Here is a 27224-nt window from a genome sequence, read left to right as displayed (position 1 = left end):
CATCAGCTAGTAGATTTACAAGGGAATATAATGGAGTATGCAAATGTGACGTCTGTAAATACATCATGTGGGAGAATTTGAAGTCCAAATGCTACTTGGAATCCATCAAAGTTGCCCAGAAGTATTGCTCGTGCTTCTGTACAGATTGCAAGGAGAGAAAGGAGAAAACCAACATGATGGGCAAAGATACAAACGATAAACCTGAACAGATGGCAAATATATCTAAATCTAGAGTATTCACCGTGGATATTTCCCTGAGAGAAACCGAAATGGATGTGTTGAAGAGCAAGCTCAAGGCCATGGAAGAATTGCTCATCTTGAAAATCCAGCTGGAAGCAATGGACCACTTGCTGTACCGCATCGTTAAGTCTAAAGAAAAAGATGTGGAAGTTGCTTTGACGAAGAGCATTGAAGAGATTCGAGATAAATTGGAAGATAAGAAACTGGAATTTGCAGACAAAAATAGGAAGGTCGCGGTTGATGACTCGAAATCACGTTAAGTCTAAAGAAAAAGATGTGGAAGTTGCTTTGACGAAGAGCATTGAAGAGATTCGAGATAAATTGGAAGATAAGAAACTGGAACTTGCAGACAAAAATAGGAAGGTCACGGTTGATGACTCGAAATTTCAAACTCAAAACGAGGAGTCCATCAATAAAAGTGAAGATACAAACGAAAACGGAACCAATGACATCGTCCAAGAAACAAAGGAAGACATTGCATAGATTCGAGATAAATTGGAAGATAAGAAACTGGAACTTGCAGACAAAAATAGGAAGGTCGCGGTTGATGACTCGAAATTTCAAACTCAAAACGAGGAGTCCATCAATGAAAGTGAAGATACAAACGAAAACGGAACCAATGACATCGTCCAAGAAACAAAGGAAGACATTGCAATGGAGATCACCACTGATGAACCCTTATCTAAATCTAATCTTGTACAAGAGACAATAGTAAAAACCAGAAACCAAGAGGATAAGTCAAAATCATCTCTGGTTCCAGAAACAGTAGCCAATGCCCAACAAAACAAACTATCAAAATTTTCTTTGCTCCAAGAAACATCAGGAAGTGATGGACAAAAGACCAAGGCCATATCTCCTCAAATCCAAAAGGCAGTGATGTGTGACAAACAAAAAGACAAGTCGAAAACGGCTTTAGTACAAGATACAAAAGTAAGCGGTAGACAAAGCCATAAATCTAAATTTCCTATCATTCAAGAAACATCAGGAAGTGATGGACAAAAGACCAAGGCCATATCTCCTCAAATCCAAAAGGCAGTGATGTGTGACAAACAAAAAGACATGTCGAAAACGGCTTTAGTACAAGATACAAAAGTAAGCGGTAGACAAAGCCATAAATCTAAATTTCCTATCATCCAAGAGGCATTAGAAAAAGCTAAACAAAGAAAAAGGTTCAAAACTAATTTTATCCAATACAGGTTATCAAATGTCAAACCAAACAACAACTACAAAGCATCTTTATTCCAGAACAAAGAAAAAGGTTCAAAACTAATTTTATCCAATACAGGTTATCAAATGTCAAACCAAACAACAACTACAAAGCATCTTTATTCCAGGATGGATTGGCAAAAGCCAAGGCAAAAACCAATTCAAAAGGTCCTTTGATACAGGATATATTAACAAATTACAAAACAAGATCGAAGTCTAAAACATCTCTGGTTCAAAATAGATTGCCATCTAAAACTGCTTTGCTCCAAGACAGATTGGCAAGACGCAAAGAAAGATTGAAATCTAAAACTCCTTTGGTTCAAGATAAATCGACAAGATACAAAGAAAGGTCCAAATCTAAAACGCCTTCGAACCAAAATAAATTAACAAGCTACAAAGAGCTCAAAACGAGATCCGAATCTAAAACCTCCCTAATCCAAGATAGGGCAAGATACAAAGAAAGATCCAAATCTCCTCCGATCCAAGACAAACTCCCAAGTTCTAAACAAAATCTTGGTCAAGAATTGGCAGAGAAATGCTCCATTATTCGACAGCTAAAACGGGAACTCAATCAGCTTACTGAAATCACCAACGAAGATGAGAAAACCTTCAAGAATATTCTCCAGCAAAGAATTGACAATGTGGCTGACATCAGCATACCATCCCCTCAGTGGAGGAAAGCAAAACACTACGTGAGCCAAATCAAACATTTTGATGAGAGGGATCGCAAGGTGCTTTCGATAATATTGGAGACCATTAAAAACAAGAAATTAAAAAAGTAATAAAAAAAAGTTCACTTTTTCTCTTGGAAAAAGTTTACAATTTTGTCTTGGGGAGCCTTTGAACTTAAAAGTTAACAACGGAGTTTTTCTGACATAATATTTTTCGTTTTAAAATCAACGCCAACGTTGGAAAATTTCGTATCTAGCTCATCAATATATTATTATATATCTTTGTTCTTAGGAAACTATTAGGTGCAGCCAACATACACGTGGAAAAGATAAAGGCGAGGCGATAACATGTTAAATGCAACCGTTCCTCGGGTTCAATCCCCAGCTATGTCCAACTGATGAGTCCAAATAAGGACGAAACACGTGTCTTGGGCTGCTTAGTGATTTGGTCTGGTTTTGTTGTAAAACTCATGTAGTGATTTAAAGGATAAATGTTAAAAAAAAAAGAAAAAATAATGATAATAATAATTAATAAGAGATCTTTTCTGCAAGGCAAACAAGTGCGTTCAAACTGGACTAACCGTGTCCACTAAAACCAATTTAGTCCTCAAATTGGTTGCAAATGGCAAAGGTCCAATATCAAGTGCATTAGCCAAAGAGGAAAAATCCTGACTAGGTCAAGTACCTGTCTGTAAAATTGTAAAGTCTGATATTTACTGAACGATCAGGAAGGATGAGAATGAGTGTGTGAGAGAGAGAGAGAGAGATCTAAGAGAGGGAAAGAAAGAGAGAGAGATCTAAGAGAGGGAAAGAAAGAAAGAGAGCTATGAGAGAGATGGAGGAGAGATATGGAATGAGATTGTCGGGAGATTTCCCAGATTAAAGAAATAACGGGAATGAAAACGTACTAATCCCTGCCCTGTCAGAAACCTGAAATCCGTGTCAGGAAAAGTAAAAGAAGAGAAGTAAGAGGGAAACCTAAGAGAAGTAGAGAAGTAAGAGAGAAAAGTAAAATAAGTAGGAGAGAAAAGTAAAAGAAGTAGAAGAGAAAAATAGGAGAGGAAAGTAAAAGAAGTAGGAGAGAAAAGTAAAAGAAGTAGGAGAGAAAAGTAAAAGAAGTAGGAGAGAAAAGTAAAAGAAGTAGGAGAGAAAAGTAAAAGAAGTAGGAGAGAAAAGTAAAAGAAGTAGGAGAGAAAAGTAAAAGAAGTAGGAGAGAAAAGTAAAAGAAGTAGGAGAGAAAAGTAAAAGAAGTAGGAGAGAAAAGTAAAAGAAGTAGGAGAGAAAAGTAAAAGAAGTAGGAGAGAAAAGTAAAAGAAGTAGGAGAGAAAAGTAAAAGAAGTAGGAGAGAAAAGTAAAAGAAGTAGGAGAGAAAAGTAAAAGAAGTAGGAGAGAAAAGTAAAAGAAGTAGGAGAGAAAAGTAAAAGAAGTAGGAGAGAAAAGTAAAAGAAGTAGGAGAGAAAAGTAAAAGAAGTAGGAGAGAAAAGTAAAAGAAGTAGGAGAGAAAAGTAAAAGAAGTAGGAGAGAAAAGTAAAAGAAGTAGGAGAGAAAAGTAAAAGAAGTAGGAGAGAAAAGTAAAAGAAGTAGGAGAGAAAAGTAAAAGAAGTAGGAGAGAAAAGTAAAAGAAGTAGGAGAGAAAAGTAAAAGAAGTAGGAGAGAAAAGTAAAAGAAGTAGGAGAGAAAAGTACTCTCTCTCTCTCTCTCTCTCTCTCTCTCTCTCTCTCTCTCTCTCTCTCTCTCTCTCTCTCTCTCTCTCTCTTTCTCTTTCTCCCTCTCCCTCTCCCTCTTCTTTTTATTTCTCTATCCTTTCTTCCTCTCTTTTTCGCAAGTATAATTGACTTTCCATTTTTCACTCTGACAATCGCCAGAGAAAAATCGATTAGTTAGAATACAAGGGAAATATTTTCTATACTTTTTCTCTCTCTCTCTTGCATTTTCTCGTTTTCTGTCTTTGTCCCTCTTTCTTGTTCTTTCTTCCGTTCTCCCTCTTTCGTTATTTCTATTTCCCTCTCTCTTTTTCTCTCGTTCTATCTCCCCGGAGAGAAAAGTAAAAGAAGTAGGAGAGAAAAGTAAAAGAAGTAGGAGAGAAACTGAGGGTGGTGGGAAAACTAATTATTACATAGGTATGTCAGAGAATAAAAACGTGTGAGGTGCAAGGCGAGAAAAATCAAGTGTCAGTGGTGAAGCGAACGTCAAATACAAACACCTGTATTGGACTTGAAGAGAACTTTGCGAGTCTGGTTGGGAGACTTTAAACAGGGAGTAGACCAGCCTGAAATTTCCCTTGCTAAAGAAATAGCAAAGGTTGGGTGCGGAGGCCATTCACTCGTGAAAAAAATTGAATCCAAAACCAGATGTTTAGATTTTAGATTAGATTTTTTTTTTTAATCAAAACCAGATGTCAGCCAAAATCAATCATCCTAGGGCTGATTGAGGGGCTGGCGAAAAACGCAAACCCCGTCTGAACACAGGAAAAGGCGAGGAAGAAGATTAGACTTGGTTTGATAGAGAGATCTGTACAAAGGAGGCCTTCAGGTCTTTCCGAAATTGAAGAGAAGAGGACATATAGTAGGGAGACCCATGGCGTAGTGGTCACTGCACTCGCCTTGCACGCGGGAGACCCGGGTTCGATTCCCGGCGGGGTCAAGAAATTTGAATCATCCAAATGATTGACTCCGTGACTGGATGTTGCGGGGCCCACTCAGCCTCGTGAGGAAAATGAGTAGCTATGACATATAAATGCGCACAGCGACCGGTGCCAGTATGGTAGGTAAACAATTAAACATTGGTTGTTAGGATTATTGAGATATTGGGAAAAATCCTACAATGCTGCAGTGAGTACCAAAGTTGTGATATAATAACACAAAGAAACTGCATTTACATTTACATTTTAGAACGATATAAACTCTGTTGCTGATTATTGAGATATTGGGAAAAATCCTACAATGCTGCAGTGAGTACCAAAGTTGTGATATAATAACACAAAGAAACTGCATTTACATTTTTGCATATAGTAGAGAGGCAGCCGTCCCGACAAGGGCTGGCTCGTCCTAAAATTTTGATTTAGTTTGTCTATTGGTTTGGTCCGGTATAACTTCGGAACGGTTGATCCAAGTTGCCTTTGGATGTTTAACAAAGGTTGCGAACCAAGTTCTCAGTGAATTTACAGTTCAAAGTTCACTAATACTACCTACTTAGTTATGACATCACCCTGAAATCTGTTTATATTGTGAGTATTGTCATGTATTTTTCTAATTCCATCAGTGACATTGTACTTTGCACCTAGTTGTTCATTGAGGTGGTACTTTATTATTAGTATTACCTACTACTATTATTGTATTTGTTATTATTAGTATTACTACTACTATGATTACTTAGTGTAATAGTAGATGTATTCCAATCCCACTTCTAACTCCACATGCATTCGTGTCCCTGATATTACATTCTCTCTCTCTCTCTCTCTCTCTCTCTCTCTCTCTCTCTCTCTCTCTCTCTCTCTTTATCCTACTTTTCACCACGGTGTAATGCGTTCTGAATACAGAACACAGCACAGCTGTTGCCAAGAGTCAAGAAGTACATAGACTAAGGAATAGGAAACTAGATAAATATATGAACTATCTACGAATAGCTATACTAGTCTAATGGGATAAGTGTGTAGTTGTGTACTTTCTGGTGTAGTGGGGTGTGGGTAACACAAGACAAGAGAGGTGACCTTAGTATGGGGAAGTTTGCATCCATTAATTTCTGTGCCCTAATGAAAAATAGAAGTACACAATACCACCCTACTAAAAATTAAAAACACAAATGGGCTCAGAACTGGCAGAGTTTTCCATTTTACACCTTGCAATATTGTAATCTATAATTATTGATGCAAATAAACAAATTGCAATAATTACAATTACAATATGAACTATCTACGAATAGCTATATTAGTCTAATGGGATAAGTGTGTACTTTCTTGTCTAGTGGGGTGTGGGTACCTAGACTAGACTCAGAATCAACTAGTGTAATGAATTGTAGATAGTGAGTGTATACATAGGTACATAACTTATAACTTTCATGTATCCAAAGAAGTGAACTTGCGAAGGATGTAGGTAACTTAATTAATTAACTAATACCTACCTAGAAAAGAATTTATACCCACATTACCTACCCATACAGAAACACTTTGTATAATTTTGTACTCAGGTAAGTGGAAATATCTACTTACAACAAAATTGTACATATTATAGCAAAGCACTACGAAGAAAATGAGTACCTACTTAATTTTCTGAAAAAAAAAAAAAAGTTGGAAAGAATAGATATCTAGGTATCATGTTTTATTATGCTACCCTATTCCAAAATGACATGGAAACCCTTTATGAGGAATGTACAAATCATCTGATAAAGAACATATTGATGTAGTTACCATAAGAGAAGAATTGTAGAGTGAGATTGAGAAAGGATAGCGAGAGAAAGAGAATCAGAAGAGGATAGAGGAGGAGAACGAGAAAGAGAGAGAGAGAGACAGCAGACTGATAGAGAGAGACAGGGAGAATGAGAAGAGAGAGAAGGAAGAACGAAGATCATTAGAGAAAGAGAGGGGACAGAGTGGGACAAGGAGAAAGAGAAGAGGGAGACAGAGAGAGAGAGAGAGAGAGAGAGAGAAATTCAAAGAAAAGGAGAGAGAGGAGAAAATATGATTCGTATTTTGAGTACAAAACACCATGACACGAGATGGACGCAGGGCCAGAGTTTGGCGGAAAAATTCCAACTTCTGTTTTCAGACCGTCTCGCGTCTGAGAGACTAGAAGTCAGAACAGAAGCTTTTTCCGCCATACGCTCAGACTGCCTGACAGACTTGGGTCTATTAGGCAGTCAGATCGTGAATGGCTGGCATTAGGTATGATGAGGTACTTGTTAGCTGGATTAATAGAATACATTCTATCTTCTGTTACATTTTCTGGGGATAAAAAGAAAGTCTACTGTCCCCTCTGAAAACCCCATGGCAAATGTGGCCGAATGAACCCCCCCATGTGTACGGCCCTGTATGTATGAGACTATGAAGACATACGTACAATGTTCTACATAATATGTACAATGTACCTACATAATATGTATGTGTTTTTGTAGAAAGCTCATTTAAATTTATGTCCTCCAAGCAGAGGTTCCAGAGTTAAGGGATGTTCCAGTCACCCAAAGTAATTATAAAGTTGACTTTCGTGCGGATCTCTCTCTCTCTCTCATTGAAAATTCCAACATTAATTAGTTAATTAAGTCGAATGAATTAATTAACTCAAAGTAATTATCCTGGACAGGTAATGTCAGTCCGTCAGTCAGTCAGTCTGTCCCCATAGAAGGACTTATCCAAACCTGGTCGACCTATATATCAAATTAAAGGACCTATATATCATTCCAACATTAATTAGTTAATTAAGTCGAATGAATTAATTAACTCAAAGTAATTATCCTGGACAGGTAATGGTGTGGTTTTCATTATGATTAATGCTCTCTCTCTCTCTCTCTCTCTCTCTCTCTCTCTCTCTCTCTCTTCTCTTAGGTAAGTAATTTATTTTCATATTAGGTATTAGGAATATACATACATACCTATCTAAAATTAAAAAAAAAACTTCGTAAATTACCTACAAAAAATAATAATACCTACTAAGACCTACAGAGTGAAGAGAATACGGGTTTCGTTGTGGGTTTTAAAAATGGCCCACAGACAGAAAAAAAAAGACATGGGGTGATTATGATTACAGAAGACTCAAGCAATGCCTTTGATGTGGTAAATACCACATGACCTAAATCTTAAGCCTTATCCAGGTTCAAAGCACGTACAGAGGTATGTAAATATTGTAGATGGAACATAATAATACCAGAATAACACCTGCGAGAATCTTTGTCTAATTAAATTGAAAGAGTAAGTTGTGGTATGTCTATGAGTCTATGTATGTAGGTATGTACACACAAAGATATCTCCAAGGTGGGGTTTTAGGCCCTTCTCTTGGTGAGAATTTCTTGTTCAAATCCCATTCACGGATGATTCTTCCCAAAAGACAGATTTACTCGTTTATTTGTATGAACTCCTTATTATTCGGCGAGTATGCAATATGCAATGGAAGATAAATTGGTGGAGATGCCTCTTGACTTTCCGTGTTTCATAGTTCATACGGTAGGTACTACCGAAACACGTGATGCGTGAGGTCCGCGAGTCTACGGACTCATGTTGAAAGCGTTGTTTACCCGATGGTTAATAGTTCGGACAAATCCCTCTCCCATACCAATTTTAGTCACCACGATTCAACCTCCTCCTGCACCCTCCCTCTTCATCTCTTTTTCCACCCCCTCTTCGCCTTTTCCCTTCCTTCCCACACTTCCTCCCCATCCCATATTGTATTTCCTATGCAATCCCTCCTTCTCCTCCCCATCTACCACCAGTACCACCCCTCGTTCCTCCTCATCCTTTCTCTCTCTCCCCCCCCCTCCCTCCCATCTTCCTTCGTGACATCAATTCAATCACGTCAAATAACTAGGGTATGGGAGGGGTATTTAATATGTTTCTGTCAAAATGAGGGAGAAGGGGTTTGTAATGTATTTACAGAGAAGTTCAGAATACCTATATGCACTTATTTTTCCAAAATATGGCACTTATTTTGGGAAAATATGACATTTTTTTTATTTTTATTTTTTTTTTCAAAACATGGCAAAATAAGCAAATTTTTAAAGAATTTTTCGCTGTTTTGACTTCAGATTTTAATTTTTGAGAACTTTTTAAGTAGGAATCGACCTTTCATGCTAACTGTTTTCCCAAATGCATAACGACTATTATTTGTGTACGGTTCTTTAGAAAATTTTGCTAAAATACCTATGGCAAAAGCAAAATAAGCAAATTTTTAAAGAATTTTTCGCTGTTTTGACTTCAGATTTTAATTTTTGAGGACTTTTAGTATGGCACCATGGCAATATGGCATTTGAACTTCCCTGGTAATGTATTATGCAAACATGTCCGTTATGCATAATACCAGTCATTGTATTAAATTGTATTATGTGCCAACATTGTACCCCTGTGTCATTTGAATTTAATTACCTAATTAGGGTCATTGTATTTTAATTATTTTTGTTTTTCGTTTTGGATTAGAATATTGTTCGTTTTATTTATTCGTGTTTTATTTTGCTTTCATTATTTATATTTTATGGGTACATACATTTATTTATTTTGTATGATGTATTGTTTGACAATATGCGTATTGAAGTTCAAATAACAGTTCTGTAGGTTATTTTGTTATTTATAATTAAAATTTTCGGGAGTAACACAGTAAAATGTGGAGCCCCTCAGATGCTTTCTGGATGAACCCTAAATTTGGAAATGTGATTAATGGCCGAAACCACCATCAAGGTTTAATATCGGTTTAAGTTAACCTCTCAGATTATTAAGCAATCTGCAGATTGTTTGTTTGTTTGTTTATTTGTTAATGAGATTCCTCAATATGTTCTGAGAGTAAAAAAGTTAAAGCCGGCCACAATTTGAGGCAACTGAGCTCACCCCGAAGCCAGAGGTTGATTAATGCATCAATCAACTTGATTGATGTAAATTTAGCAAACCCAAGTCAACTTGATTGATGCCTTGTCCCCACTGCTTGATTGATGTGAAGTTAACAAATCCAAGTCAACTTGATTGATGCATTGTCCCCACTTCCAACTCCAGGTGCACTGGAGTCAAATTAATGGTGTCTACACATGACAAGTCCATTAATATATTCCGAATGCCTGACAATTTTTTCAAACTATATAGTATACATCAGCTTTGTGATACACCCTGTATAATCCGCATTTGCTCTAGGATTTGCTAACTTCACATATATGCAGTGGCGCAAAGCGCGGGGCCCCCAAAAGCGCGGGGCCCGTGGCAGTCTGCCATTCTGCCTTATGGGTAATCCGGCCCTGTATATAGTAGGTATAAATACATAGATTTATACAGAGATCCTTATTGTTAGTTGTGATTTAGGGATATTTGAGTCTATCTGTATACAAGGAAAGACGTTGTTCTTTTACCTATACTAATAAGGAGCAAGAGAGATAGCAAAAGAGATAGAGAACAGTAAAAAAAGAGAACGATAGACATTAGGAGTAGAATTGAGGAAGATTTGAATAAAGTACAGGAGAGAGAGGAAGGAAAACCAGGAAATGATACAGGGACAGCAATAGGGGGGAGGGGGTTAGGGGTGGAAATAGAGGGAAATATTTAGGAGCGGGGAAAGAGGGAGGGAAATTGCAGGGATGGATAAAGGGAGGGGGAGATAATGTGACAGGATATTTATATTATGATGACATTTTGCGGACAGATTGTTTATCTCTTGTAAAATAAAATTACCTACAGTTTCCAAAGTTACTAGTCAAGTGAAGACGTTGTTCTTTTACCTATACTAATAAGGAGCAAGAGAGATAGCAAAAGAGATAGAGAACAGTAAAAAAAGAGAACGATAGACATCAGGAGTAGAATTGAGGAAGAGGTGGATAAAATACTGGGGAGAGAGAGAGGAAGGAAAACCAGGAGATGATACAGGGACAGGAATAGGGGGGAGGGGGTTAGGGGTGGAAATAGAGGGAAAGATTTAGGAGTGGGGAAAGAGGGAGGGAAATGCAGGGATGGATAAAGGGAGGGGAGATAATGTGACAGGATATTTATATTAATATGATGACATTTTGCGGACAGGATACAGTGGGAGCAGATGAGGATAGAGAATTGAGGGAGGGTAGGAGGGAGACGGGGATATAGAAAGGGGGGTAAAAGAGGGAGAGAGGGAGGGGGGAGGGTACAGGGAGGGAATACAAGAGGGAGGGAGAGGGAGAGCCAGACCTGCTGTTTATTTATGTAAAATGCAACTCAAATCTACTGTAAAGCGAAAGATAGAGATAACGATTCTGTCAATAATATCTCCCTCTCTCTCTCTCTCTCTCTCTCTCTCTCTCTCTCTCTTTCTCTCTCTCTCTCTCTCTCTTTCTCTCTGAATCCACATTTTGCTCCATTTATTGTCCTTTTTATGACTTTCTCTCTTCTTCCCTCTATATCTCTCTCTCCTTCTCTGTCTCGCTCTTTCTCTCTTTTGTGGTGAATGACATTTGACCCTAATGCTAAAAACAAATGATACCAATATAGATATGTAAATAGATGTATATTTTATTTATGGGGAAAGCCAGACCTGCTGTTTATTTATGTAAAATGCAACTCAAATCTACTGTAAAGCGAAAGATAGAGATAACGATTCTGTCAATATTATCTCTCTCTCTCTCTCTCTCTCTCAATCCACATTTTGCTTCGTTTATTGTCCTTTTTATGACTTTCTCTCTCCCTCTCTCTCTGTCTATTGTGGTGAACGACATTTGACCCTAATGCTAAAAACAAATGATATAAATATAGATATGTAAATAGATGTATATTCTATTTATATAGGTAGTAGGTATAAATACATAGATTTATACAGAGATCCTTATTGTTGGTTGTGATTTAGGGATATTTGAATCTATCTGTGTACAATGATTAATGAATAATGATGTGATGAATGAGTAATGAGGTACTGTGGGTTAGGTGGCAGAGAACGCGTGTGCAGGTATTTGAACACAATTATTAATTGACTTGAGGGCCAAATGAAAATGTATTTAAATGAATGGAAGTTAAATTTGAAAGCCATAAGCCTATGAAATTTCAACCAATAAATCACCATTTGAAAACCATAAGCCTATGAAATTTTTAATACCTAATGAATTACCATCCGTTATACAGGCGTGTGCAGGTATTTGAACACAATTATTAATTGACTTGAGGGCCAAATGAAAATGTATTTAAATGAATGGAAGTTAAATTTGAAAGCTATAAGCCTATGAAATTTCAACTAATAAATCACCATTTGAAAACCATAAGCCTATGAAATTTTAAATACCTAATGAATTACCATCCGATATACATTTTTAATTAATCTTTTAATTAATGAATTACCCAATCAGATCTGTATCTCATTTTACGTCACCACTTATCTAATCCATTTCCAAAGTTTTCACTCCATTAATTTTGTAATGTCAGATGAAACAACGTAGGGTAATGGAAAGCAATAACAGGCCGGTATCAAGGATTTTAACGGGGAGACACGAATCCCAATCCGTTAGAGCTAAGTCGTGGGGTCAATTCCCGCCCGGGGTGGATTTTATCCTAAACAGATAAAGTTCGTTCTCTGAACGTCTGGCTTTCTCCTATCCTGTCTTTCTTCTCTCTTAGCTTTCGGAACGATAAGACCTTAGAAGTTGTTTCCCTCTATTAAAACTCTTAAAAAGTCAGAGTACCCTGGCCCCTTCCCCTGAGTACGGCCCTAACTAATAACCTAATCTCTTTAGCGAATGAGCGAAATCTCAAAACTAGAGCACCACCATCTGAAAATGAGCATTTATTTTAGCTTTGAGCAACATTAAAGCAAAACGATGCAAGCGCAAAAATGTTTAATTAGTATGTGATGAGTAGTTCAGATTTCAGCATTTTCACAGTCATTCTCTACTTTCTCCACTCTTGAAGATGAAAATTATCTCAAGAGTGCTTTATGTTTTTTTTTTTTTTTTTCCCCCCTTTTAAATAAAAAATTTTTTAAAAGTGTTTTTTTTTTTTTTTTTTTTTTTTTTTTTTTTTTTTTTAGCTCTTTTAGTTTGTACTTTTTTATTCCTCTTTTTTTATTTTAATTAAACTTGTATGGAGTAAAAAAAACTTCAACTTTGAAATAAAATGAAACTTTTCACTTGATTTCTTTTTATCTGGTAATTAGTACTAGGGGTGCAGTGATCTGCTGAACCCATTCACAAGAAAGGACCCTATATTCTTATAGTGAAGCCTCCAAAGAATGCCCAAATGAATATGTAGTGGAAAGGGGGTATTAATTAAGACATGCGATTATTAGGTAGATTCTTACAAGGTTATCCCGACCTATAGGCCTGTTTGCCCCAAACACCTAAGCCTTGGCTTTTTGTGTACGGCGATTATTAGGTACCTACTTAGTTATAGGTACTTATGTAGGTACCTACTAAGGTTCGTACCTAAATATTAAGTACCTAATTAAAAACGATTTAAGAAAGTAGGTATTAAAAAATATCAAGTAACAACGTAAAGAGATCATTTTTAGCATCTTCTTAATAATAACAAGTTTTTAATTTAGTAACTTGAGCTCTTCTCTGCTAAGCACCTAACTACTTATAGTATCTAAGTACCCATAATATATGTACCTATACCTACCCAGTTGTACTTTCATTTATTTATCACTTTCTTTTTATATAAGAAGTGTAATATTTTTAGGGTGAAGGAACTATGAAAGAAGTTGTCTGAGGTTTTTTACGTGCTTTGCAGACTAGTAAATTAACTTGGTTATGGTTGGGTATTCATCTATTTATTATGTTTTTATGTTTATAACAGTAAATGAAAGAACAATTGCAGGAACTTGGACGGATTATTCCAGAGGGAGATGAACTTTTCCGAAAAGCTCTTCATGGACTTTACCACCTCTCACCTACTCTTAGAGTAAACCATATTTATAACTATTTTCGTAATACATAACCATTTTCGGAGTTATATTAATATAACTCCAGTTATAAAAGTTTTTTTTTTAAGAGGTTTGACAGAGGGAACTGTAACTGCTATGGTCTTATCGTCTCGAAATCGAAGAGAGAAGGAAGACAGGATAGGAGAAAGCCAGCCGTTCCGAGAACGAACATTATCCCATCAGGATAAAATCCGCCCCGGGCGGGAATCGAACCCGCGGCCTAGCGCTTACAAGGCAGACGCACTACCAACTAAGCTAACTAGGCTGGCTTTTCGTCATTTATTTTGAAGAGTGTGAAGGTTTTTCAAAGAATAAATGCGTATCATCAGATTCAGAGGAGAAGGTAATGAATTGTTGCATAACAAAATGTTACGTAACTGAAACACAATTCACAATTGTGTCTTGCTGGGTGAGGTTTCTGAGACACACGAAAAAAGTACCTATACAGTTACAAAACGGAAATATGTAAACAATATACCTACTGAAAAAGATACCGCCATAAATGTAAAGTTTGTCCTTTACGTAATCAAAGGAGGCATTTTTTCCACAAGGAAAAGAATGAACTTGCTTTTTTGTTCCCTGGATTGCCTGGATAATTCACCTCGATAAATTTAATGACTGGACTTGAACTCGAACCATCAACCTCCAGATTCAGAGTCCACTGTGCTAACCACTACACCACTGAAACTGAGGCACCGCTTTTCTCTCTCCTTTTTTAGAAATTGATACATTATTTTATTAAAAAATACGTAGATTATTTTTGAATTGATTTTGCCTCAAACGCCGCGTGTGAACGAACCCTAATAACTTGTTGTAAACTTGCCTTTCCACGCATGCGCAATGTTCTTCTTACCTCCTTTTTTTCAAAATTTGTTTTTCTTTTCTTCAGTCGCCTTGAAAATGTCATCAGGAGATGACGAAACATGCCGGCTCCTGTATGTTTACCCTATCTGTTTTCTGGTGGCCATGTTGTTAGTTTTCGACACAATAAATCTCTCGCAACTCATTACACACCGGTCTGTGTTGTGATGGAGGAAAAGGAGGAGAAGGAGGAGGAGTAGGAGGGGGAAGAGGAGGAGGAGGTGAAGAGAAGAAAGAATAAGCATGAGGAGGAAGGTAGGGAAGTAGTTCAGGAGGAGGAGGAGAAAAGTAGGTAAAAAAAAGGAGGAGATGAGTAACAGAACAAGGAAAAGAAGGAGACTGAGGAGGAGGAGGAGGAGAAGAAGAAGAAAGAGGAGAGATATCAAGAAGAGGAGAAGGAGTTTGTGGAAAAGATAAGGAGAAGGACGAGGAGGAGGGAGAGATGGGAGAGGAGGAGAAAGAGCAGGAAAAGGAGGGGAAGATGGAGGCTGAGGAGAAGGAGAGAAGGAGGAAGAATAAGGATGACGAAGAGGAGAAGAAGAATTAGGTTGAAAAGAAAAAAAAAACGAAGGAGGAGGAGAAAGAGGAGAGAAGGAGGAGAAGGGTAGGAGAAGAAGAAAGTGATGGAGGAGAGATGGGAAATGATGTTTTCCCTGTAACAGGATGTAAAGTTTGTCCTTTACGTAATGAAAGGAGGAAGATTCTGACAAGGAAATGAATATTAACTTGCTTTTTCTTTCCCTGAATAATAAACCCCGATTAATTTAATGAGTGGACTTGAACTCGAACCATCATCAACCTCCAGATTCAGAGTCCACTGTGCTAACCACTACACCACTGAAACTGAGGCACCGCTTTTCTCTCTCCTTTTTTTAGAAATTGATACATTATTTTATTAAAAAATACGTAGGTACCTTAATAATGGTAGATAGCCTTGATAATAATGGTAGATAGCCTAGATGGCGTCCCTGGGGATGAAATATCGTGTCCCTCATATTTCACGTAACTTGACCGTCGTTAACAAAAATAATACCTTACCCTATCTGTTTTCTGGTGGCCATGTTGTTAGTTTTCGACACAATAAATCTCTCGCAACTCATTACACACCGGTCTGTGTTGTGAAAGAGGAGGAAGGAGGAGAAGGAGGAGGAGGAGAAGGAGGAGGAGGAGAAAGAGGAGAGAAGGAGGAGAAAGGTAGGAGAAGAAGAAAGTGATGGAGGAGAGATGGGAATGATGTTTTCCCTGTAACAGGATGTAAAGTTTGTCCTTTACGTAATGAAAGGGGGAAGATTCTGACAAGGAAAAGAATATTAACTTGCTTTTTCTTTCCCTGAATAATAAACCCCGATAAATTTAATGACTGGACTTGAACTCGAACCACCAACCTCCAGATTCAGAGTCCACTGTGCTAACCACTGCAGCGCTGAAACTGAGGCACCGCTTTCTTTTAAACTACCCTAAGAGTCAGTTTTTAAACTACCCTAAAAGTCAGTTTTTAAACTACCCTAAAAGTCAGTTTTTAAACTACCCTAAAAGTCAGTTTTTAAACTACCCTAAAAGTTCTGAAAGGACAATCTCAACTTCATAGTACTTTCTTTTTTGTTTCGATTCGGCCCGCGATCCGCACACCTTAGTTTGGACAGCACTGATAGTCAAAAGGGATGTTAAAAAAGGAAACTTAACTTGTATAGCTAAGCATTGTAAATGAGAGTTAAGAACAATTTCCTTAGCTCAATGTTATAAGATAATCCAGAACTACACTCGCGGGAAATTTCATTTCATTTGAAAGCTTTCCTTCTCGGAGGCTGAACAAATATAGGTAGGGGAGACCGGGGTGTGTTCGGACGTGGGGCTTGTTCAGACAGGGCGAATAATTCAGCTACGTTATGTTTGATCTTGCCGAAACTCGTATAGGAAGAAAGAAAAATCAAGACCGATGTGACTTTAATAAGCAACCTTTGAATAGCATCCGTGAATCCATACCTTTTCTACCTCTGGACGTCAATTTAAATTAATTCCTCAAAGCTATAATGTAAAATATAAAATCTACCTTTTCTCCTGTCTCCTCACACTCTCCTATCGTCCTCCCAGAGGGGTAGGAGAACCTAATACCTCGTACATTTTAATACCTCAAAGCGGAAAATGTACAACATGAAGGCTATACCCATAATAAATAATTATGTTGGTACATAAGAAGCTAATACCTACCTACAGGTACTGTCGAGGATTTTTTTCTTCTTCTTCTTCTTCTTCTTCTTCTTCTTCTTCTTCATTTCGCAGAATGTAGGTAGGTTTATGAGGAGGTATTTTTCCCCTTTCTTTTAATCCCCCGTATTGGAAATATAATTGAAAAGAGCGTTGTTTTTTAATTCAATCGAAATACGGATGCTGTTCGGAATGTAGACCTATGTTGTTACTACGTAACCTACATATAGGGTACACGGGGCTAAACAATACCCCACCCTTCTTAGTCCGTCCTTCCTTTATTAGTCCGTCCTTCCTTTATTATTACAATAGTAATAAAAAGGTATAAGGGAGGACTATTGTATTCGCTTCGGTGTCTGTCTGTCAGTCCGTCAGTCTGTTAGTCAGTCCGTCAGTCAGTCAGTCTGTCCCCATAGAAGGACTTATCCAAACCTGGTCGACCTATATATCAAATTAAAGGACCTATATATCAAACGGGCTCTAGTCTTGATTTTAAATCATTACATAAAAGTAAAATCAAAAAATCAAATCAAGAATAATAATAAACTGAATATTAAACAAATTAGGTAGGTACATAGGTACTGATTTTCTCTAATCACTACGGGCTAAAAAATTCCCGGAGGGACGGACCCAGCTTGTTAGCAGCATTTTTAGTAGAAGCCAATGACATTGGTATTAGCAGTAGGAGCAGCAGTGCAGCATTTTTTTCTTCTGTACTATACTGTGTCTTGCAGTGTTGTAAATCAATTGGGTTTTTGGAAGATTTGCCGGATCTTCTGTTTGATCCACACTGGTCCGATTGATCTCAAAATCTAAAATCAAAATTCTTCTTTATGTGATGATTGATGAAGCTTTTTGTCAAATTTCATCAAAAGGTATTATTTATTGCCTACAAACAAAATATTCATTTTTCTATATTTGATTTAAGCAGGAATGGTACAGTTGGAGAATTGAATAAAGTAATACGATTATTGAATTTCTGTAATTAAAAAAAAAAATTTTTTTATTTTGATATTATTTTTGTTTAATAAACCAATTGTTATAAACAATTTTTTTAAACATTTCATACTTTTGTTATTTATTATGTATATCACATGATAATCTGAAAAGACATTTTTTATAAAAACCATTCTAACATTTCAAATACATATAGTTTTTGGTGAAGACAAAAAGTATTAAATGTGTCCGAACAAACCCCATATACTGTCCGAACACGCCCCGAGCACGGGGCCAGTTCGGACAAAAATCTATGTTCACTTTTTTCAAAACCAGAGGAAAGATAATTGTTTAATAATGGTTTTGTTGATACCATGCTATAGCCAGGAAAATTTGCTATCCGATGGTAGTTAAAGTTTTCCAATATCATTTGTGAAAAAAATTTAAAAAATCAAAAAGTGAAAAGCGTCCGAACACGCCCCGGTCTCCCCTACCTATTCTTACTAAAATATAGGTTGTAAACAATATACCTACCTATCCTATATGTATACCTATGCTACACCCTCTGTTTCAAGCGTATACCAACGCTTGAAACAGAGGGTGTAGCAAGTAGATAAAGATTATCTTTGTCTAAAATTTCTAAATACATACAGAGTGTAACAGCAGATTTCTTATCGTCTCGAAATCGAAGAGAGAAGGGTTCCACATTCCACAATTTTCATAATTTTATTTTCGTGGAGATTCAATTTGTATGAACGCCCAGCAGCTTTGTAAGTACGCCACGCATGCTGTAGAAAGTCCTGCCTTGGAGGTAGAGCCAACACTGATGCTAGCAGCGACAGCACGTTGAATACACCAGTCCACAATGGATCACTGAAGCAACGTTTTGCGTGGTTAGTATCCGGACGGATGACTATCTCTAAAATTGCACTCTGGGGGGAGTTTCAAGGTCCCACTCCGTCTAGGTGAGGTTAATATGAGTAGGCTGGTAGGTTGTCTAAGAATCAATATCAGTCGCGCTAAAGTCATAGAGCAGGAAAAATGAGGACCAACGGAATTTTTCTTTTTCTTCTACGACTTCTAGATACCGAGATAAATCAATCTAAAAAAATACCCCCTTTGTCCTCGTTTCTCGAAACTTGTGGCGCAAAATTCGCTTTAAATTCATTACGTTTCTATCATTCCTGCATAGTGCTTTGAACTCTTGTGTGCTTTGTTTGAGAATGTTTTTCTTTGTTTTTTCTTCCAACTCTTTCTTCTCCTCCTCCTTCGTCGTCTTCTCCTTCTTCTTCTTCTCTACTCCATTTTTTACCCTTTATCCAATTTTTCCTTTGTGCTGGTTTCCATTTTTCTTGCACATGTTTTTGATAGCGCTCTTGATGTTGTATTGTTTTTTCGAGCTTTTCTTTCTCATTCTTCTTTGTACCCATGGATTGTGGTTGTGGTAATTACTTTTCATTGTTACTCACAGGTTCAAATGTTGAAGGTACGCTTTTTTAGGATCTTTATTAAAGGTAAAAGAGTCTGGCTGGGGGAATTTAAGCAGGGAGGATACCAGCCTGATTCATTACATAAAAGTAAAATCAAAAAATCAAATCAAGAATAATAATAAACTGAATATTAAACAAATTAGGTAGGTACATATAGGTACTAATTTTCTCTAATCAATACGGGCTAAAAAAATTCCCGGAGGGACGGACCCTGCTTGTTAGGAGCTCTCTTGGATGGACTAAAGGAACTATTCCTGCAAGTGTTATCTTATGTTTTGATCTGTGGTTGATTCTTTTATCTTTTGTTTTCGAAGAGTACGGAGGTTTTTTCTATTTCACGAGTGCTTGCTGCAATTTTTGCATGATTTTCAAATCACTGTCGGTAATATTATTTTTCTTTTTTTAGGTCGATAGAGGGAACTGTAACTGTTAAGGTTTTATCGTCCCGAAACTGGACAGAGAACGAGGACAGGACAGGAGGAAACCAGTCGTTCCGAGAACAAACCTTATCTGTTTAGGATAAAGTTCGACTGAGGTGGGAATCGAACCTGCAACCTAGCGCTTACTAGTCAGACGGCCTACTTTCCAAGCTAACTAGGCTGGCTAAATTAGTTTTTTTTTTGGCATTGGTTTGGCACTAAGCCTCGACCATACAGCCAGAGTGAATGTGTTAGCGAAAAAATGGAATAGATGACCATAGGTTTTATCTGTTAGTAAAATGATTTTAAAATACTTAGCAATAACGCTCGACAAAAAAAGATACCTATTACCTACCCCACCGGATCTAGGTATCTAATGATTTGTTTTATATGTTTTTTATGTTTTATTTATTTGTAACAATAATTGATATAGATATATGTATATGTATGACAAGAAGGTAATAAACATCTTATAAAATAATAAAATATTACAAATATATAGGTATAGGTATAGGTAGTAAATATTACGCATTCTTTGGCGTTACTCTTCCACACTAAAGGAATGTGTACTTCATTTGCTTTTGTGGATAGCAGTCTGTATGACATTGACTGGTTGACATTGGCAAGCTTTTTGTAGTCAAAACCAAATGTCAGCCCAAAAGCAATCACCCCAGGGCTGATTGAGAGGCTGACAAAAACGCCGACCCCGTCTGAACAGGGGAAAAGGCGTAGAAAAAAAGAAGATTATATGTAAGATTAACTTCCCTAGGAAATTAGATTGTGTCTAACTATAGAAAAACAAAATTCTTTGGATTTGATGTGAAAAAATTAGTCATTAATTTATGTATTTGAATAACTTACAATGTAAATCATGCAGTAGTCATGTAGATAAAAATAAATACAGAAGAGAAAAATAAATGGCAAGATAATCATTAATTTACTTCTAATTAAATATACAACAAAACTGAAATCAACATCAGTCGTCAAAAGATAGGTTTCAACAACAAGGAGTTAGCTTTTGTAGGGAAATAGGTATTTCAATATTTTCATTAGATTCTCCGTTGTATATCAACCACTGCTTTTGATAGACATATTTCAAGATGCAAAATTAAATGAAATAAAAAAGTGAAAGGAGAGAACAAGTTACAAAAATAAAAACACATTACCTAATGTGATTCAAGTGAACATTTACACCAAAGATATCAAATATCAATTCAACTGTTTTTTAAAGCTAAAAATCAGTTTCCCTAGCAAATTGCTTTTGTTTCCAATCAAACTTACAAAAAAACGTACATTTTTTTTTTCTTTCTTAAAAAATAATAATACCTTAAGGTATAATACAAAACAAGGACATAGTATTCTGCATTGAAAAAAAAAAAAAAAAACGCTATGGCAAAATTCTTCATCGAAAATTTGCCTTGATTTTTGATGCTATAGCAAATTCTGTGTTTATAATTTGTCTTTTCAATTTTTTTGAAACCATAGCAAATTAATTTAATGGTTTAAAATTAATTTATTGATTAAATACTAGACATAACTGTATAATTAACGAGTATGAACAACATTTAGGTACCTATTGGGTACATACTGAGTAGGTATACATTGAAATATTCCTGATATTGGTTCTACATTATAGAATCGAGGAAAAAGACTAGAACGTTAGAACTTTGATTTAACATAAATGGAGCGAAAAATGGTTAGCCAATTTAAACGTCAATATTATCTTTCACTTACAATACCTGGATTACAAGGTTAGGTGGTAAAAGAAAGGAGAAACTTTCTTTTTAATTACATCGCACAGGTTCCCTATGTGAAAGAGTGGGGAAAAACAATACACTAGGACCCCTAAGTAATAAATAAATTAAATTTTAAATAAATTATTAGTTGATGAGTAACAATCAAAGGCTGCCAGCAAATATAACTGGGGTCCAGTAACATTCCAGTTCAGTTAATCTTACAATTTTTGTAAGATAAGATTTGATTTGATTTATGTGTAATAAATTAGACTTTTTTTTTTTTTTTAACAACAGTTGAAAATTGCATTTAATGTATCTTGTCCAACAGGACTAAAATGTTATTGGACGCCAAAAATCCAAAATCACTGTTTCCAACACCATCAAATCTCAAATCGTTTCAATATAATACACGGTTTTACATACAAAATACAAAGAATCCAACCTCTGAACTCAGAGCTACCTCTGCATTTTAGAAGAGAGAGTTTATCAAAAATAGACCTTTACCTGAATTGCAACAATGTTAGGATTTCCTGCAATCTGATTGGTTCCTTCATGTTGGGTTGATGACTCATTGCTGTCACATTGATCTGGATGAACTATAGCTACATTTTAGTATCTTGAAGCCTCAGGTATTGTTATTTATTTTTAATGATCTGACAGAGGAAATTCTAACTTCTGCTAAAGTCTTGTCATCTCGAAAGCGAATGAAGAACGAACTTTATCTGTGTAGGATAAAATCCGCCCCGGGCGGGAATCGAACCCGCACCTGTGCGTTGTCCGTTACCCCCTCCGGTATATTTGATAGAACGAAGTAAGTTTTCTCGAAACGACGGCTTCCTTTTCTCTTCAATTTCGGAGCGCTAATAAAAATACAAAGGCAGTCACAAGTATTAAATTTTGATTTCGTAACACAAAACTAGAGTAGATTCTAAATCCTAAATCTTAATTAGAATACATAACTTATGTTTTACTTTCTAGACAGAACAAAGAAGAACGTTGGCAGAGATCAATTTACTTCGGAATCGACCTGACCACTTGGAAAAATAGATTTGTGTAGAAAGAGTGAGTGAGTTAGTAAAAAAGAACTACTCTTTTCAGTGAACTACTCAGTCGATGAGTCAGATCCTAACTCCCTAAACCTATAGGAAGTTAAAGAATGAAGTTCAGTGAAAAGATAACTCTCTCACTTTTTACTCATCTCTATTGGAAATAAAGCTTGGAGGGAAAAATGCCTCATTAAATACACAATTTTATTAACAACAGTATCTATTCTTGATTAAAGAAATTTTTTAACGTCTTCATTTGACTTTTTACGCTTTACCGGCTTTTTAACAACCGTTTAAGACCGGATTTTACATTGTCTCGTTTTATAGCGAATTTCCCGTGTCGGTTTTTATTTCGCGGTAATTTTGCTTGGAACATATTTTTGGGGTACTTATTTTCGAGTAATAATATACCAATAATAATCAGTGGTATATTCGGTCGTTCAGATCTAATGCCAAGAAATAATAGCTACGGGACAAACTTCGAGATCACCTTTATAGTAAGTGCATGTTTGTCTTATATTGATAGTACATATTGATACCAACCTAATAATTTAATTAAAGCTACGAGACTCTGGTTCAATTCCCAAGGGCACAAAAAAGAAAGAAAAAAAAGAGGATTGATAGAGGGACTGTATCTAATTATTAAGATATTAACGCTCCGAAATTGAAGAGAAAAGGAAGCCGTCGTTTCGAGAAAACTTACTTCGTTCTATCAATCACCTGAGGGGGTAACGGACAACGCATTCCCGGCCGGTGCGGATTTTATCCTATACAGGTGCGGATTTTAATTTCAGAAGAACAACGGCCTATCAAACAACAACATAAATTCTCCTCCTCATTGCAGGTATAACCCCAATTTCGCCGGAGCCCAAACCCTCTCGCCCGTCTACTCCCAAGGAATCTACCCCAAGCACCAGTGGCGCGCCAAGCGGTGGAATGCCTGCACTACACCTAGCGAGTCCTAGCGCTATACAAGCGCGACATCTGACCAGCCCTAACTCTGGCGCTACGGGAAACGCTATGATGGTGAGTAGCGCTAAAAATCCCACGTGGCCGACCCCGTCTGAACACGGGAAATGGCGAAGGAGAAGAAGATAGTTTAGTGTAAATCGTCAATCCTGTTTAGTTTTATACATAAATTCTCCCCTGTCCAGCCTTGGAAGCCAGCAGTTCCATCGTAGAAAAATATTGGGACGCCCGTAGGAAAATGGACTAATGGTCAACGTCTCGACATTTGTAAACAACAACATAAATTCTGCTCATTGCAGGTATAACCCCAATTTCGCCGGAGCCCAAACCCTCTCGCCCGTCTACTCCCAAGGATTCTACCCCAAGCACCAGTGGCGCGCCAAGCGGCCATGGATTTTTTTTTTTTTGTTTTTTTTTTTTTTGTTTTCTTCTTTTTTCGTACTTATATTAAAAGTGTTGGCACTCGCGCAAATATTAACGTGGTCTATTTAAAATGTGTTATGCTAAAATGTTTTTGATAAATTCAGAAAGAGAAAAAAAAAATACGTGATGAGTTGATGAATTAATATTTCCGAAATGTAAACATTAAACGAAAACAACATGGATTTTTTTTTTTTTTTTTTCTTCGGTTTTCTTCTTTTTTCGTAGATTAAAAGTGTTGGCACTCGCGCAAATATTCACGTGGTCTATTTAAAATGTGTTATGCTAAAATGTTTTTGATAAATTCAGAAAGAGAAAAAAATTACGTGATGAGTTGATGAATTAATATTTCCGAAATGTAAACATTAAACGAAAACAAGATGGGGAATTTGGGGTGCGGATTTTTTTGCCACTTTGCCAAAAAAAAACAGGTAGGTACCTAAGTAGACACATACGTGTGAAGTGAGCGATTAAAGTAGGTAAGTGTAGGTAACTGAATAACAAAGAAGATTCTAGGGATGATAGAATAGAACAGGTAATACCTGATACCTTGTTTAACCTGCCCGATTAGGACTGAAAAATCCCTTTACCCCAGCTGTCTAAACAAGGCCTCGTATATTTGATGGGTTAAAGATCAATACAAATAAAACACTGGTTAACTTTCTGGTGTTCTTGTGTTGACCCAGCACCTCGTAAGTGTAGGTAACTGAATAACAAAGAAGATTCTAGGGATGATAGAATAGAACAGGTAATACCTGATACCTTGTTTAACCTGCCCGAATAGGACTGAAAAGTCCTTACAAGGTCTCGTATATTTGATGGGTTAAAGATTAATACCTACATATAAAACAATCCCTAACTTTTTGGTGTTCTCGTGTTGACCCAGCACCTAAATGGGAAGTATTGTGTCTCTTCTTGTCCATCTGATGAGAGGCATACTACGGGATGGGCAGGCTACGACACAGACCACACTCAGTCTAATGTAGCAGTTGTTTCATTGGCATACGAAAAACACTCACCTTCCAGCACCTCAATGGGAAGTATTGTGTCTCTTCTTGTCCATCTGATGAGAGGCATACTACGGGATGGGCAGGCTACGACACAGACCACATTAAGTCTAATGTAGCAGTTGTTTCATTGGTACGAAAGAGCGGTGAAACACTCATCTTATTTCAACTCAAATTCTTTACGTCGTCACAACCTTTGATTTATTTCTAAGGTATTTATTTATCATATTATTAATTTATGTATTTATAATAAGAACATACATAACATACCTATTTATTTACGGTGACTTTAATAAGCAACCTTTGAATAGCATCCGTGAATCCATACCTTTTCTACCTCTGGACGTCAATTTAAATTAATTCCTCAAAGCCATAATGTAAAATATAAAATCTACCTTTCCTCCTATCTCCTACCACTCTCCTATCGTCCTCCCAGAGGGGTAGGAGAACCTACCTCGTACATTTTAATACCTCAAAGCGGAAAATGTACAACATGAAGGCTATACCCATAATAAATAATTTGGTACATAAGTACATACATAAGAAAAACATTTGGTCATTCGGATGTGAATATTCTAATCAATGTGATTTTTCACGCCGAATCGAATGGTGCTACTTTTAGTAGGGGAGACCGGGGTGTGTTCGGACGTGGGGCTTGTTCAGACAGGGCATGAGATGAGAGAAGACTAGCTGATGAGCTTGAGAAAGAGGTGAACGAAAATGAGATATGTATAGCGGGTGACCCTAAAATTCGGTCTTTTTTTATGAGTCCGTCACCAAGGCCATATCCAGGATTTTGTCGATGGGGTGGATGCTCTAAATTTTCAGAGACTGGCCTACAGTAAATTATAAAAATACTATGTATTGCTTAATTCAAGAGTCAAACTTGAAGACTTGACCAGAGTTTAAACCGACCGACCATTGGATTGTCGTGCCCAATGCCAATAGGTACCTGCAATACAACAAGGTGTAGTTTGACCTCATTGACCTTTGCATCCAGTTTTTTGCTAGTGTGGGCAAAGTAACCCCAGCTATGAGGTTACTTTGCCCATGACTTTATGTAAAAAAAAATCGTAGAAAAATAAAGGATCAGGTTAAAGTGGACTGTCCTTAGGTTAGGTATGTACTCTGTTCTATAACTAGATTTCGCGCATTTGAGTTGCCAACATGTTTGTTTGTTCAAGAATACTCCAAAACGAGTTGTCCGATTTCGATGAAAACTGACCAAACATGTTTAGAAACCTCTGATGGGCATTTCTGCTCATTAAATTTTTGGGCCCATTTGGGCCTTTAAGGGATCTAGTAGTCTATAGGTAAACTGAACCCCTCATACAGTCCACTTCAACTGGGAAGTCCGATGACCTTTGGGTGCGCACTCGTCAAAAAATAGCTCGTTGATTAACAAGTAAGCATGTGAATAGTTGATCCCATGGGATTTTTCACGCCGAATCGAATGGTGAAACTTTTAGAACTGTCCGACTTACAGTTGAGAAGTTGCGGTTCCTCTCCATGCGCTTCCATCGGACTTCCCAGTTGACGTGGACTGCACATCCTGGGTAGGTTTTTCAAATTAATTCAATTTTATTTTTCCAAGTCACCCTCTATTTTCCCGAACTACATATTTCATGTATTTTCTTTGTCTAGACTCTAGAAATGCTCATAGATTGTTTTTAAAACAACTTCATGTTTGTTTGTTCAAGAATACTCCAAAACGAGTTGTCCGATTTCGATGAAAACTGACCAAACATGTTTAGAAACCTCTGATGGGCATAAATTTTTGGGCCCATTTGGGCCTTTGAGGGGTCTAGTAGTCTACAGGTATCTGAACCCCTCATACCTCCTGGGTAGGTTTTTCAAATTAATTCAATTTTATTTTTCCAAGTCACCCTCTATTTTCCCTAACTACATATTTCATGTATTTTCTTTGTCTAGACTCTAGAAATGCTCATAGATTGTTTTTAAAACAACTTTATATCAGGTAATCCTTTGTCCTCGTTTCTCGAAACTTGTGGCGCAAAATTCGCTTTAAATTCATTACGTTTCTATCATTCCTGCATAGTGCTTTGAACTCGTGTGCTTTGTTTGAGAATGTTTTTCTTTGTTTTTTCTTCCAACTCTTTCTTCTCCTCCTCCTCCTTCTTCATCGTCTTCTCCTTCTTCTTCTCTACTCCATTTTTTACCCTTTGTCCAATTTTTCCTTTGTTTCCATTTTTCTTGCACATGTTTTTGATAGCGCTCTTGATGTTGTATTGTTTTTTCGAGCTTTTCTTTCTCATTCTTCTTTGTGATCTTTGTATCCATGGATTGTGGTTGGAGTAATTACTTTTCATTGTTACTCACAGATTCAAATGTTGAAGGTACGCTTTTTTAGGATCTTTATTAAAGGTAAAAGAGTCTGACAGGGGGAATTTAAGCAGGGAGGATACCAGCCTGAAATCTCCCTTTGCTAAATGATTTTTTTCAAAG

The 27224-nt window shown here is 36.8% G+C and overlaps 3 protein-coding genes across 3 annotated transcripts in view; all 3 read left to right on the top strand.

Moving 5' to 3' along the window:
* Nucleotides 1–11: 11 nt before the first annotated feature.
* On the top strand, nt 12–723 carry LOC113469646. Its single transcript, XM_026827511.1, has 2 exons — nt 12–381; nt 515–723. The coding sequence occupies exons 1-2, from the start codon at nt 66–68 to the stop codon at nt 721–723; spliced, it is 525 nt and encodes a 174-aa protein (XP_026683312.1). The 5' UTR covers nt 12–65.
* Nucleotides 724–894: 171 nt separating this feature from the next.
* LOC103514585 lies at nt 895–2228 on the top strand. Its single transcript, XM_026827510.1, has 2 exons — nt 895–1409; nt 1499–2228. Exons 1-2 carry the CDS (start codon nt 895–897, stop codon nt 2226–2228), a joined length of 1245 nt encoding a protein of 414 aa, XP_026683311.1.
* A 6824-nt stretch (nt 2229–9052) lies between these two features.
* LOC103514584 (zinc finger protein 808-like) overlaps nt 9053–27224 on the top strand; it is a 28296-nt gene continuing 10124 nt past the window's right edge. The window contains 2 exon segments of the mRNA XM_026827509.1: nt 9053–9080; nt 23207–23388. Of these exon segments, the coding sequence (XP_026683310.1) occupies nt 9053–9080; nt 23207–23388 (210 nt within the window).

The sequence above is a fragment of the Diaphorina citri genome, unplaced genomic scaffold (assembly GCF_000475195.1).
Source record: "Diaphorina citri unplaced genomic scaffold, Diaci psyllid genome assembly version 1.1 scaffold1173, whole genome shotgun sequence".
Classification (NCBI taxonomy): domain Eukaryota; kingdom Metazoa; phylum Arthropoda; class Insecta; order Hemiptera; family Psyllidae; genus Diaphorina; species Diaphorina citri.
Note: the sequence above shows the minus strand (reverse complement) of the source record. Positions and strands in the feature narration are given on the sequence as shown.

Excerpts from the sequence above, each read along its gene's own strand:
- LOC113469646 (XM_026827511.1), top strand. The coding sequence starts at position 66 with ATGTGGGAGAATTTGAAGTCCAAATGCTACTTGGAATCCATCAAAGTT. Across the intron at positions 382-514 it reads CGTTAAGTCTAAAGAAAAAG|ATGTGGAAGTTGCTTTGACG; the intron begins ATGTGGAAGTTG and ends CTAAAGAAAAAG.
- LOC103514585 (XM_026827510.1), top strand. The coding sequence starts at position 895 with ATGGAGATCACCACTGATGAACCCTTATCTAAATCTAATCTTGTACAA. Across the intron at positions 1,410-1,498 it reads AAAGCTAAACAAAGAAAAAG|GTTCAAAACTAATTTTATCC; the intron begins GTTCAAAACTAA and ends ACAAAGAAAAAG.